Source organism: Heliangelus exortis, chromosome 16 (genome assembly GCF_036169615.1).
Source record: "Heliangelus exortis chromosome 16, bHelExo1.hap1, whole genome shotgun sequence".
NCBI classification, from domain to species: Eukaryota; Metazoa; Chordata; class Aves; order Apodiformes; family Trochilidae; genus Heliangelus; species Heliangelus exortis.
Window position 1 is genome coordinate 1,767,682 of NC_092437.1, and position 13,904 is coordinate 1,781,585.

Sequence of the window (13,904 nt, forward strand, 5' to 3'; positions counted from 1 at the left end):
CCAGAAAGCCCAAGAAGCAAATAAGCTGCTTTAAGGGATTATATTGTGACAGCAAGGTCTTGTAGAAAGAGGATTGGAAGGAAATGGGTGTGAACTACAACATAAATGCCTTTGTGTCTTCTAGAGAGCTGCTGCAGCATTTCCCTTCTTCTTCCCCTCTTTTTCCACTTGCAGGAATGGTGTGAAAAGCCTGCTGGATGGTTGAAAATAGCTTCTTTATTTTCAGTAGGGGCTTCACATAGCACCATTTACCAAGAATTTTAATGAAGGCCAGTGCCCTGCCAAGCCTCCACATATGTTGGAGCAGGTGAGGCTCCATGGTGATGCTGGTGCAGAATGCAGGAGGCTTCTCCTGCTGGATGCCCTGTGGAGGGGCCATGTTTCTGGGGGTGGGCAGCACGGGTTGTGCCCCCAGTCCTGTGCTTGGCATCCCCTTGTTCTGTTACTGAAGGGGAGCAGCCTTTCCAGTGAGATGATGGGACATCTGCTGCTCTAATCACAGCAGATGACACTCGAGTACTCTGCTGCAGTCGGCGATTCCAGGGTTTTGGGGCTGAAGCATGTGTTAATACAGGACACACAGTTGTCTTCTGCATCTGCCTCCTGTATTTTCTGGCACAGAGTTAACTACAAAACATTTTTCTTCACCTAAAACCGTCTTAAGTGTCTTCACAGTTTTTCTTACACTCCAGGGTGAGGGAAGCTGAATGTTTGCCTTGGGAGCTCCAGTCTGGCCACGCTGTTCCCACAGTCCTTAAAGGGTGAGGAAGAGGGTCTGTGGGGCAGACACCCCCGTGCTTAGCAGAGGTGCCCGAAGTAATTAATTGGGCTCCACAAGCGGGTGGGAGGAGGAAAGGGGTTGCTGGAAAATGGAGGAGGAACCCTCCCCAAGAGCCGAACCCCAGAGCCCAGCAGTGGCAGCAGCACTGGGAGCTGATGAGCCCGTTCCTCTCCGTGCTCTGCGGAGGCTCAGATGGATGGGAGTGACCTTCAGAAATAGCTGTGCTAATGTTTATTTTATCAGGACCCAGCTTCGAACCAGAGGAGCTGCCGGTTATTTTTAAACCAGGCACTGAGCAGCTGGAAGCCTGGCTCGGCAGAGCTGTGTGTAACAAATGCTCTTTAGGGGAGGGCTGGCTCTGAGCAAAGCTCCTGGGCGGGCAGGCAGCGCTGGGTCCCTGCTCTGAACTCCTTGGGGCTCTGCTGGGGCTCTCTGTACTCCTGGGGCTCTTCTCTGGGGGGTGGGTGCTGGCCCAGCTGGGGGCTGTGGTCCCCAGTGCTCTGCAGGGAGCATCCCCATCCCCATCCCTCCTGCAGCTCAGCTCCTGTCCCCACACTGCCTGGGGGGCACCAGCACTTTCTGTGCTCCTCAGCCCCCCGCTGTGGGTTGGACCCTTGGTGCCTCCCCCGGTGGTCCCAGCCCCCCAGCTGTGTTCTCGGGCTGCAGGATGGAGCAATGTGGTGGTTAAACCTCCACAAGGCCAGGGGAGAAGGATCCTGGCTGGAGGGTTGGCTTGGAAGCTTTTGTTGGCCAATGACCTCCTGCCAGGCACAAAGCCAGAGCCCAGCAGTGCCCACCCAGACCCTGGGCTGGAGCAGGGGCAGCTCCTGCCTGTCCTCCCTTTGGAGGAGGAGGAGTGGAGCTGGAAGGATGGTGTGGAGCCTCGGGAGAGCACAGCAGCTGTGTGTGGAACTTGGCACGTGGAGGGTTTATCTCATCTTAAGGTAAACAGAAATGTCCTGGGCCAGAAATGCTCCTGGCTCCTCATTCACCCTGGGGAGCACCAGGAGAGGAGACCACATCAGCAATGTTGGGGTGCCCAGGACCAGCTGGGGTCACCTTGTGCTGTCCCCCCAGGGTCAGGGGGTGGGTGGGCTGCCAGTGTCCTCTCTGCCCGGGGGTTTGGGAAAATCTGGCTGCAGCAGGAGGCCACCGGGGCTGCAGCAGCGTTTCTGGAGTTTGTTTACAGCCTCCCACAGCATTTGTGGGGAGAGAGCAGGAGGGTTTTGTGCTGCTGTGGGAAGCACTTCTCTTCAGTGGGGTTTGGCCCCTGCCCCCAGCTCCTCCTGTGCCCCCGGGCTCAGCCACCCCTTCTTCCTCACCCCTGTTGGGTTCCTGCTGCTCCAGCTGCTGCTTGTGTCCCTTCTGGCAGCTGGGCAGCCCCAGCAGGAGCCCGGGGTCTGCAAAACCTGTTTGTTTAATTTCTTCTGTGGGCTTTCTCTGCTGTGAGGAGGGCCAGTATGGCTTTAAAAGTGAAAAATAGAGTTTTTATTCAGTGCTTGCATAGTTAACTCAAGGTAAGGTCCCATCACTCACTGGCAGTGATGGGAATGGTTGTTGAAGCAAACACCCTGCTTTACCTATGCAGCAGGGCTCTGTGCAGTATGTATTTATAGAGCTATAAATAGATTTATGTTATATATATCTAGAGCACATAAACAGCTTTTGCTCACAGTGTACAATCTTTTCTCTACCCAATTGCATTCAAAGAACAGCAGCAGTGGGTGCGAGAGCAGCTGGGGTGTGGTGGGTGCTGGGGAAGGTCCCTTCTGCTGCTTGGTTTATGAAATCTGCTCTGTGGCCAGGGCTGTCAGTGCTGCAGAAAGGGGAGGGGGATGGCCCCTGCCCGGGGGGCTCAGAGGGTCCCTCTGTGCCCATAGTGGGGGACAGGCAGAATGGGGAGCATCACCCAGCAGGGTGAAGGTGGTGAAGTGGCTGCCGCTGGTAGCCCCCAAATGTCCCCAGCCCCTCTGTCCTGTCCCTGCTGTCCCTTCTCCCCCCGCAGCTCTGAGTGCTCCCGGGGAGGAGCACGGGGAGGTCAGGTCAGGCTTTGGACCTCGTCCTTCCGGCACCACCAGGACCGTCCTGGGCTGAAGCGGCTGGGGGGCTGGGAGCCCCTGAGCGGGAGGCGGGGAGGAGGGGGAGGGTCTGTGCTCGGGGGGGCCACGGGGGCCACTCACTTGGGGTGTGGTGCCACGATGACGTTGCGGTAGCCCTTCACCCCCTTCATCCTGTCGCTCTCAAAATCCACCACCAGCTTGTGCAGCCCCGCCTGGCGCGGCACGAAATCCATCCGGAACTTGGCCTCTGCATGGGGCTCCACGGGCTCCTCGCTGGGGAGGGCAGGGGGTCAGCAGGGTGAACATGCACCAGGGACCTCTCCCCCACCCCCTGCCTGCAGGATGGCACAGGGACCCCCCTAGGGTACGGCCAAGCCCCCTCCCCAGCATAGGCAGAGATGCTCAGGCTCCCTGCGGGGACCAGCACAGCCCCTGCTCCCCAAATCCCAGGACCCGGGGCCACCCTCCCTGGGGGGCTCTGGGCACAGGACCCCCCCCCCCCGTTCTCAGCATCCTGTCTGGGTGAAGGGAGGGAAGGTTCTTACAGCTCCTTGGTCTGCTGTCCATCAGTGAGGCCGCTGCCCTCCACCACGAACAGGCAGTTGTTGAGGGGGGCTGTGAGGGGGTTCACCAGGCTGATCTCTGCCACCAGCTTCCGCTTCTGCATTGGCTCCCCTAAAATCTGCGAGGAGGAAGGGTTGGACCCCCAGCACCACCATGCCTGGGGCCTTCCCTCCCTGGAGATGCAGGATCTCAGGGAAGCAAGACCTGCTTCTCAAGTTCACCCCAGGTCAGGTTGCCCCAGCCCCAGGGCTCAGGTCTCTGGGACCAACCACCCCATGGTGACTGCTGCAACCCCTTTTCCAGGGGAATTTTCCCCCCAGCCCTGCCAGGGACAGGGCATGGGTCCTTTACCCTGATCTTGATCTCTGGATTCTGGACGTAGACATCCCTGACAGCCACGATGATATTGCCAGTCTGGTACTCAGTCAGGAGAGCCACCACCTTGATGATGTTGTCCTGGGTCAGGGCCTCCCCGTACTGCTCGTAGAGGATGCGCAGGGGCACACGCTGCTCTGGGAGGGGGAGAAGAGGGGCTCTGTGCCAGGGCAGGACCCCAGGATTGTGCCTGCCCTGGGGCCCACGGGGGCTTTGCCAGCCCTTTGCAGCCAGTGCTGGCAGGGGGAGGCAGCCCAGCCCCCCCTTAGCTGCCTCACTCAGCTCTGAGCAGTGTTTATCCCAAATCCCTGTGGAGTCTGGGCTGTGCTGAGGGGGGGAAGGAGGCTGAAAACAACCAGCTGCCTTGGGGAAGGGCCCTGGAGAAGCTGTGACCACTGGCAGTAGTCCACGCAGAGCCATCAGACCATGGCAGGGAGGGGGCAGCAGGAGCAGTGGGCACCCTCCTGGTTCCCCTCAAACAGCAGTGACCGAGGCTGTGCTTGTTACCAGCCTGTTAGGAGAGCAGATCTTGGCAGAGATTAAAAAGGAGGCTGTTCCAGGACAGCAGATGTATTGCATTTCCAAGCCCTGAAGGGTCTGTGGTAAAGTGACATAAATCAAAACTCTTGTTTAATTACCAGGCAGTAATGGTAATTTGTAACAAAGGCAAAGGAAGGTTCAGCAGGCCCACGCAGGGAGAGCTCTGGAGCTAAAAGCTGCAAGAGGCTGCACCCACACAAGAAGGAGCCACAAGAGCCCCAGCACTGCTGTTTCCAGGGTCAGTCCTGCTCTCCCTGACCACAGGAAAATCCTGCCAGAGAGCCCAGCCAAGCTCAGGTCCAGCTTGCACAAGGGAGGGATGCAGAGGGATGCAGGAGCCCTGGGATGCACAGCTCAGCCCCTCAGCATGACAGGTGAGGCAGCAGGAACTTTGTTTTTTTGCTTTATCTGCCCTCCAGCCCCTGCCTGAGTGACGTTCCTGACCCTGGCACCATAGACAGGCAAGGCTGTAAGGGCTGCCTAGTCCCTGGGGGGCTCTGCCAGGGGACCCATCCCCAGCCCCACCACAGACCCCAGAGATGCAGCTGAACACAGGACAAGTGCTGACCCGGCCCAGCCCTGTCCTCTCCTGGCCACCAGTTGATCTCTTACCTTCCCAGGGTGCAATGATGACATTCAGCAGGTCCTTCAGGCCACACTGGGGCCCAACGGTGCCGTTGTAGCTGGCGGTGCGGGCGCACAGCATCAGCCTGCAGACCCTCTCCTCATCTGTGTTGTTGCTGATGACAGCGAAGACGTCGAAGTCGCAGCCATTGTTTGCACCCTCTGACAGCTTGATCTTGAGGTGCAGCCCCTCCTCTGCCTCCCTGAGAGAGCTTGTCTTGTGCTCTGCCTTTGCAAACACTTCTCTCTCCTTTTCAGACCCTGGGGTGCATGAAAAATCACACGGTTTGTGAGGGCTGCCCTGCCTGGATCCCTGCAGCCCTCCCGGTGCAGTTTCTGCATTAATGAATTATTTCCCCACTCTGTTTCCCAAGAGCCACCCCTCAGGATCTCTGCCACCCCATACCCTCTGGGTACTTGTAGGTGTGGGTGATGTCCTCCCTGGTATCCCTGCCCACGCTCTTGGTGCTGATGTTCTTCCCCACCACTGAGGAGTGGGTGCTCTTCTTCTGTGTCCCGTCAGGCCTCACCACCCAGTACACCACATCGGCGTTCACCTCCGCGAAGACGAAGGGGATGTCGTACTTCAACTGCAGGTCACCCTCCTTGATGGCCTTGACGGGGGCTGGCCCACAGCAGAAAACCCCTGCAGGGACCAGAGCCACGGTCACTGCCTGGGGCTTGGCCACCACGGGGGCAAAATGTGGCTGTGGTGTGGGGAGACCCTGCCACGCTGTGGGTGTGGGGCGGGACAGAGTGCCCAGGTGGTGCACGTTGTACCTTCGCTCTTCTCCTGGGGCGTTGGGTCCAGTGCCTGCCACCCATCATAGCCAGGTGCCAGGTCTGGACGAGCCATCCAGGACTCCACCCAGCAGTGGAAGTTCCTGCAAGGCAAGCCAGGATGCAGGGGCCTCCCCCAGTGCCCACCGAGGGGCTGGGGAGGAGGCAGGAGTTGGCCCAGGGGAGGGCAGGCCGGGGTCCCCTCACCAGATCATGTCCCTGGAGCGCCGGTCCTCCTCCCCGGTCTCGTTGAGGTAGCGGTCGATGATCAGATTGCCATTGGTGTCATGGGCTGAGTTGTAGTTGGTCACCACCCGGCTGGGGATCCCCAAGCACCGCATGACTGTGGGGAGGCAGAGCAGGGTGAGATGGGGGTCTTGGGCTTGCCCAGCTCTGTCCCTGGGGAGCCCCCAGGTTTGCACAGACCCAGTCCCACAGAGCCCTGGGCTCCTGCCCTTCCCATGCCCCCCAAAGGGGTGCTCAGGAACTGTTCCTGCAGTCACTGTGGGGCTCGTGTGTGGGTGAGGGGGTGGCAGGAGGCAGTGACAGCCTGCCTGGGTTTGATGTGGCAGGAGAAAAAAGGCACAAAAGTGGCTGCGAGTGCTTTTGAGGAAGGGCATGGGCAACAGCCTCCTGTTTCATCTCACAGCTGCCTGTTCCTGCCAGCACAGCTCCCCCGGGAAGAGGGAGGTGGTTAGAACACTTCAAAGGCAGGCTATAAACTTCGGAGAGTTGCAGAAAATCCACTTTAGTTTTCTGCTATTTCTCTCCTCTAAAGACGATCTCGTCGGGATGTGATGTACAAACGCAGAGGCACAGCCCCTCGGGTGCAGTGTTTTGTCGCGGGGTGGAGCTGCGGCAGTGTGCGGGGCTGTGCGTGTGCTCCGCCCCGGGAGCCAGCAGAGAAGTTTTTCTTTTCCTTTCCCCCAGCCTGACAGCCCAGCTGGCACCGAAATTATTTTGTTCTCGGTTGGACTCATGAATTTATTGCAAACTTGACCTTAAAGCCGCTTTCCTTCCCCAGTGCCATGTGGCCAAGCCCCTCCCGCGGCCTCGGTGCTAATTGAAAAGCCAGAGCCCTTTTTTTTATCAAATTTCCCCCCCTCCATTTCCTGATGAATTAGAATAACAGAGAGGTTAATTGCTAAACAATCATTGTGGGCTGATTGGAACCATCCTCAGCGTTCCCTCCTGCTGAAGCACAGGGAAGGGGTGGAGGGGAGGGGTGGGAGATGGGGAAGGACACGGAGGGGGGGTGGGTATCTGCTCTCACCAGTACAGGCCACAGCAGCAAAAACCCAGCACTGGCCATACTTGACTGGCTGGCAGCCAAAGTTCTTCCACCTCTTGAGTATATCCACGCTCCCAATCCAGGCCAGTGGGCTCATCCCATCTTCATAGCAGTTGTCCCACCGCCCCGCCAGCACCCCCCGGTCCTCATCGTTACAATTGACCTGCAACAAGAAGGGCCATGATGGATGGGCAGGAGAAGGCTGGTGGGGGAAGAAAAGGCTCTTTCCCCAGCTTCAGTGTGCCCTCACACCCATCCTGGAGCTGTGACAGAGCTGGCTGGGATGCAGGTGAACACGGGGCACGAGTGTGCTGGGATGTACATGGATGTGGGTACACCACATGTCCACCTGCATCCCAGCAGCACAGGTGGGGGGCAGGTGGATGGAGAGGGCCCCAATATACTAACTGGGGATGTAGTTGAGGGGACAACACAGGGAGAGTGTTTGCACCCCTGGGGATGCCCTTGGAGGGACTCACCATGGCACTGACCACCCTGCCGATGTAGACAGGGTCATTGCGGCGGGAGCAGTCCCTGTTCTGGTCCCGCAGGAATTTGGGATTGGTGTCCAGCAGCTTGAGGCAGATGGACAAGATGTCATCCTCGAACTGGTGCAGAGGTGGGAGAAAAGGGCTGTGAGGTCTCCATAGCGTTACGGGGTCTCTGTCCTCCATCCCTGCCTCACCATGATGCCCCACAACTGGAGCTACTGGACATTTATGGGTCACACCTCCCTGGGGTCCCCTCCCCGAGCCAGCACCCACTGTGTGATGTCCCCCACTTGTGCTGCCACAACAAGGGGCTGGCAGAGGCTGAGCCTGGGAAGCCCAAGGCTGAGCTCCCACCCTCTCACTGGGGTCACATCCTGCTTCCTGCAGTTGGGGGCAGCCACCCAGCCGACCTCTGTGGACACCCACCCACTTCCCATCACTGGCTGACTCACAGCCCTTCCCTGAACCGGGAATCCTGCGGGGGCCATGGACACCCCGTTCCTTGCAGCCCTGGGGACAGCTGGAACTCAGGGAGGGTGTCCGGGTCCCCCTGCACTGGGGCTGGGTGTGGGTGCTGCTGTATCAGCAGGGCTGTTATCAGGTACCAGCTCCCAGTTCCATGTGGACTCCCTGATTAGGAGCCTGCGGCCCCAGAACCACGCAGGAATGTTCCCCCTGCTCTGCCACGCTGCCAGCTCAGCCCCTTTTCCCTGAGGAAAAGGGTTCTTGGTGGGGACGCTTCCTCCCCGAGGTGCTGGCTGCACTTGGTGGGGGGCCCTGGGGGCTCCAGGCGCCACATCCCACTCACCTGCCCGAAGTTCCAGGGGGTGGAGGTGATGTAGTCCCGGGAGCCCTGGTAGATGAGCCCCTCCTGGGCCAGTACATACTCGCGGCGCTCGTTCTCATCCCGGAGGAAAACCGTGTCCTCTGCGGGAGAGAGAGAGAGGTGGGTACGGGGCCCTGCCCCACACCCCTCACCCTGCTCGAAGTCCCCCTCTCCGTGGATGGATCAGGTGGGAAAGGGGGCTGGAACTGCTCCCGACTGAAAAAGCAGCTGGAGAATATCAACACAGTTTGATCTGAGCTGATGGGAAATTCTCAGCCGTCTTGTGGCTTCCTTTCCTGCTCTTTCATTTCTCCCCTTTCTTTCCGCTCCCTTTTGTTTTATAGGGCCGGGTCATTCCTCGGGAGAGGAAACCTCTCTGGAGGGAGAAATGAGCAGTGGGAACAAGGAGCACCGGCTGACAGCAGGGCTGAAGCCGAACTTCTGGGAAAAGCACTATTTACTGGAAAAGTTTCCATAAACCGAAACCAACACACACATCCCCGGTGCTGGGCAGAGCCCTGAGCGAGCCAGCACCGAGCGCTGGGGGGTCAGGACATCACCAGGTGTGCCCGAGGCAACGGAGCAGCTCCCGGGGCAGACAAAGGGTGTGGAGAGGTGGAAATCCCGGCAATTTCCTGCCCCGCAGCCTTCTCCCCCCAGAGCGGGGCTGCCCGCATTTTACAGGGCCAGCAACAGCTGGACGGGTATGGGCGGGGGCAATTAATTAGCGCAAATTTAATTAGAGGCAATAAATTAGAGGCCAAGGGCTTTTCTTCTGCTCATAGCCCAGAGCTGCTGCGGTTTTGCACCAGCAGAGGTGAGCTCCCATGGGGCACGGTGTGGTAGGGACAGCCCGGGAGGGACTATTGAAGGGGGGCGGGCACTGGCAAAGGGGCTGCGAATGTCCTGGGGCAGTGCTCGTGGCACCGGGCTGCTGGGGGACAGTGTGAATATGGAAATGGCATAGGTTTGTGCTTAGGCCTGAGCTTAGGGCAGGGCTTGGGGCACCCAAGGTCTGCAGGAGGGTGAGATACGCGGGGGTGCCCCATCCCAACTGAGCTGGAGGGCGGCTCGGGCTCCCCTCACCCAGAAACTGCGGGTCTGGGGAAGGGGTAAGGCTCACCTGGGTGCCAGGCGTTAAAGAGCAGAACGAAGTCCCCGACGTGGTAGCTGGCGCCCTGGTAGTCGCTGGAGATCTCCAGGGTCAGGCTGTAGCAGCCGATGCGGGCGTTGGGGGGGGAGCAGAGTGAGACGGAGAGTGAGTCCCCGTCCTGCTCCTGGACCACAGCGCTCCAGCCCGATTCCTCAGGGCAGTCGGTCACGGCAAAGTGAGACCTTGTTCCTGACGTCTCGATGGGGCAGGGCCCTGCCAAGAAGGCTCAGGTCAGCTCTCGAGGTGCTCCCATGCCCCCCCGTCCTGCGGCAGCTGCCCGAACCTCGGTTTTGAGGCTGTTTGCTGATCTGTTTTTTGGGTACCAGGGGCTTGGGGCAGCCCTGCCCCGGGAGGCTCGGCCACGTCTCCTGCTGTGGGAAGGGGCAGAACGGAGGGACTCGTCCCGTGGGTGCCCCAGGGCCAGGACAGGGGGGGAGGGGGTGGCTCATCGCTGTGCCCACCCAGGGGCTGTGTCTCTGGATCCCCTGTCGCTGGGGTGGTCTCAGCAGGAACCCGGCTACATGCGTGCAGCCTCAGGCGTTGCTGCAAACATCCCACATCAGCGATTGCGTCAGTGGCTGGAGCACTCGAGCCCGGGACACTGTGATCCCACTGACCTCTTGGAGCCGGCGGCTGTGCCAAGAAGCCACCTGCACCCGGCCAGCTCCCAGCACAGCTTCTGTGGGAGCGGGGACACCCGGTCCCTGGTCCCTGGGGTGATGCCGGTGTGGCAGTGACACCGCAGCCCACTCCCCGTGCTGGGAGCACATCCTGGGGCTGGTCCCCTGACAGCCTTCACCCACAGCGTGGGCCAGGTGCCAGGCAAGTCACCAAAAATACTCATGAACTCATGAGGGTGACACAGTTTCTCCTCTCTGTCCTTTCAGGGAGGTCGGGCTGAGCCAGCCCTGTCCTTTGGGCAAGGGCCAGCCTGGAGCTGCCATAGGGATGGGCAGCCAGGGAGCCTGCCACCTCCTCCTCCTCCTCCTCCTCGGGGACCAGGCCCTCTCTAAATATTCCTGCTTTAAAAATAAGGGCTCTGTTTTTGCACGGAGCTGTTCCTCTTTCCAGAGGGAGGTGTCATGTGTCCTCACTGTCCCCGGGGGGGCCAGGTCTGGATTCAGGGGCCATCCCCTTCCCTGGCTGCACCTCCCCAGCGCCGATGAAAGACGTGTGGCCATGTGGCTGAGTGCCTTCGGGAGCTGAAGGACCTTTGCCCATTTTCCTGTAAGCTCCAGGGCTGATGGCAGCTGCTGCCAGCCTGTGCTTTTGTCCCCGAGAGGAGCCCCCTGGGGGCTTCTTCTTGCGTGTAAAACCAGCCCAGGATGCACAGGATGCAGCAGGGCCGTGCTGCAGAAGGCCAGGACCTGCTGGTTTAGGGTGAATTAGGGGGTGTTGGGTCAGTGTTGGTCACCCCACCGTGGGATCAGAGCTTTTAGGGGAAATGATAGAGTGTTTGGCACTGTGGGGAAACCCAGGCGTGGTTTCACTTCGTGTTCTGACTGAGTTGACTCAGCACGACACTGGCCCCAAAATAACTCCTTTCCGAGGAAGAATTTCCTATCCCTTTGCTCAGAGCTGGCGGGGCTGAGCCCCTGTCTGACGGCTGCACCCAGCCCAGCTGTGGGGGAGATGTCCCTGTCCCCATTCCCATTGTTCCCAGCAGGCTCTTCCCAGGGCAGGAGAAGCTCCTGCTGAGAAGCCAGGGGGATCCGTGCCCAGCTCCATGTACCTGCTCAGGGAACACGGGGAGGTGCGTGGGGGGGGGGGGGGCTCACTGGGAACCTTCCCTCTCTCCTTTCCTGTGCCTCAGACGAGCAAAAGTGGCTGTAGGAAGGGGGGCAGGAGCAGTTGGGTAAAAGACCACCAGAAAAAGCACTGAAGTGAAACCCTCTGCCCAAAATGATTCCCTTTTGCTGTTGTTGCTCAGAAGGGTGAGAGGCTCAGGCAGGTTCTCAAACAGCCACCAAGGAACTTTGCCTCCAGCATGGCCTTGAGTCTGGCTCAGTCACGGGGAGGAGAAGGTGGCAGTGGTGTTTTTTTCAGTTTATTCCTTTGTTGGTTTCCTTCAGCTCATCATGGAGCCCAATTTCTACCTTTTCTCTCCATCTTGGTACAAAAGCTGTGCCTGGCACCAGCCTATCCTTTGGGGGGGGGGGGGGTTGAGTGAAATGGGGCAGGTGCAGCAGCACTCCTGTGACATGGACTTACCCGTCTCGACGTTGAAGGCGAGCTTGTCCACCCCTTCCTCGTAGCTCTTGCCCGAGAAGTGCAGGGTGATGGTGAAGGGCTGTCCCCTCCTCACCACCAGCTGCTGCCCGCTCAGCTCCGCCGTCCGGTGCTCCCGCCCATTGCGCTCGCACTGCAGGTCCCACGTCTCCAGCACCAGCTCTGTGGAAGCAGCAGTGTGGGCACAGCTCTGCCACAGCCCGGGGATACAACCCTGCCCCATGGAAGGGATTGTTCCTACCCCCACCCTCTGATGGTTCGGAACCTTCTCGGGGTTCGGCAGCCTCCTCTGCCCAATCAGCGGCAGCCCAGTGCTGCCCTCCCTGCCGAGCTCTGTGTCACATTCCTGGGGCTGCCATGGAGGGGAGGAGGGGGACCCGTGTGCTGCCAGAGCCGTGCTGCAGGCATTCAGGGATGGAGAAAAGCCCTCAACTTTCTGGGAGGCAGTGGGGTCTTTGTGCCCCCACCCCCAGTGAGCTCCGCTGAGCCAGCAGAATGCTGGGGATGGTTCTATGCCTCATCCAGGCCAAGGGCAGCTCTCCAGGCAGCTGTATGACCTGACAAATTGGAGGGACCATCCCCAAATTGGGTGACAAAGAGGGTGCCTGATGCTGCTCTTGTCTCTCAGCCCTCCTCATCCTCCCCACCCCCGGCACTTCCCTGGAGCCATGCGATATCCTTCATCATCACTCGGGGCCAGTGACCCTGAAATGCTCTGGCAGGATAGTTGCCAAAATAAGCAGAATTGTTTAGTGTAGAGCACACAGAGCTCAGGGCTGGCCAGCCCGGGGGGGCTCGGGGAGGGTGATGCTGTCTGGTGCAGCCGCTCTTCCTGGCTGTGCCCTTCCAGCAGTGGTGGTCACCGAGCCCTCCCCTGGCCAGTGCCTGATGGACGTGGCTCTCCCTTATCATGTCACTATTCCCAAAGCTCAATGGAAACCCCACTCCTGGCTCTCCAGGGTTTGAGATACCATAACGTGAATCTGTCAGGGTTCATATCTGGTCCTTGCTGTGCTGTGAGCTGTGGGCACCTGGGACTGCCCATAAATAAGGGCAAAGTCCCTCCAGCTGGTCCATGGAGACCCTGGAATGGGGACAGAGCATGGAAAAGACCTTTCTTTTGCCACGTCCCCCTTTGAAAGCAGGAACAAGGCTCTGTGCTACAGTACACGAACTGTGAGCAGGCAAAACTCGCTGTCACTGAGATAAACTTGGAAGCAAGAGAGCAGGACCAGGCTCCTCCTTGTCCCCGCGCCTCTAGGATCATCATCCCTAGTGGAATCGTCAAAAGGTAGAGAGGTTTTTTGAGAAACAAGTGCCAAGAGAGGGGCAGGGAGTGGGCTGTGGGGATGTGTGGATGGCAGCGGGGTCTCTGCCTCCTCCTGCAGGTCGGCAAAGCCACCCTCCTGGAGGGATTTCTGGAGGCCAGAGGCATAACAGCCCGTTGAGCTTCCAGAAATCCTCCTTAAACCTTGGTGGGACGTAGGCACATGCTCCTAGTTCCGCTGTCAACGCTCTTCTCGAGAGCCCTGAAAGCTTTAAATAGCATCAGACTTCATTCTACAAATAGTGGCACCGCTCGGGCCAGCGGGGGAGCTGCGAAGGGAGGGAAGGAAGCAGACCCGGTACCGAATCGGGACAGTGTCACCGCCGTCTTTTGGTGTAGCCTTTCCCCCTCCCCACCGCCCCTTGTTCGGCACAGCAAGCGGGGGGCTCCTGGCTGCAGGTGCCACCGAGTCCCGGACGCTTCGATCCGAGGGGGCCGCGCAGGTGCTGGAGGGGTCCGGGGCTGGGGTGGGTTCTCCAGGCCACCAGCGCGGAGGGGGGATTGTCCTGTGGTCTTACCTTCGGCCATGGTGCCCTGGTCCCGGTTCTGATGCTGGTCCTAGTCTTGGCTGGGGTGCGGGTCCTGACTCCGCTGCCGGGGGAGCTGCCCCTCAGCATCCGCGGCTCGGACTCGCCGCTCTCCCCATTTATACGGCACCCGCCGCCGCGCACACCCCCGCGGATGGCGGAGGGAAAGAAAGGGAAAAACAAAGTTTCCAGGAAATGGGGTGGGTTCGGTCCCACCTATTTAAAACAACCACCCAAAGGGAAAAAAAAAAAAAAAAAGAAAAAGCGAAAGCCGCCGGGGGCAGAGCCCCCGCCCCGGAGACTCCGGGGCCGCCCCTGCCCCATTGCGCGCCCCCC

The 13,904-nt window shown here is 59.6% G+C and overlaps 1 protein-coding gene across 1 annotated transcript; it reads right to left on the minus strand.

Moving 5' to 3' along the window:
* Nucleotides 1-2,246: 2,246 nt before the first annotated feature.
* Nucleotides 2,247-13,903, minus strand: TGM2 (transglutaminase 2). The gene is made up of 13 exons (XM_071760265.1): nucleotides 13,560-13,903; nucleotides 11,697-11,876; nucleotides 9,456-9,698; nucleotides 8,315-8,433; nucleotides 7,495-7,623; nucleotides 6,998-7,178; nucleotides 5,932-6,067; nucleotides 5,725-5,828; nucleotides 5,351-5,590; nucleotides 4,933-5,205; nucleotides 3,757-3,917; nucleotides 3,387-3,523; nucleotides 2,247-3,114 (listed from the first exon to the last, which is right to left on the minus strand). Exons 1-13 carry the CDS (start codon nucleotides 13,567-13,569, stop codon nucleotides 2,958-2,960), a joined length of 2,070 nt encoding a protein of 689 aa, XP_071616366.1. The 5' UTR covers nucleotides 13,570-13,903; the 3' UTR covers nucleotides 2,247-2,957.
* Nucleotide 13,904: the final 1 nt, after the last annotated feature.

Bases quoted from the DNA above. Each gene is read 5' to 3' on its own strand.
- TGM2 (XM_071760265.1), bottom strand. The intron at 3,918-4,932 runs GTAAGAGATCAA...TCCCCCTCCCAG, and splicing joins CATCATTGCACCCTGGGAAG to AGCAGCGTGTGCCCCTGCGC. The intron at 3,115-3,386 runs GTAAGAACCTTC...TGCCCTCCCCAG, and splicing joins GGACAGCAGACCAAGGAGCT to CGAGGAGCCCGTGGAGCCCC.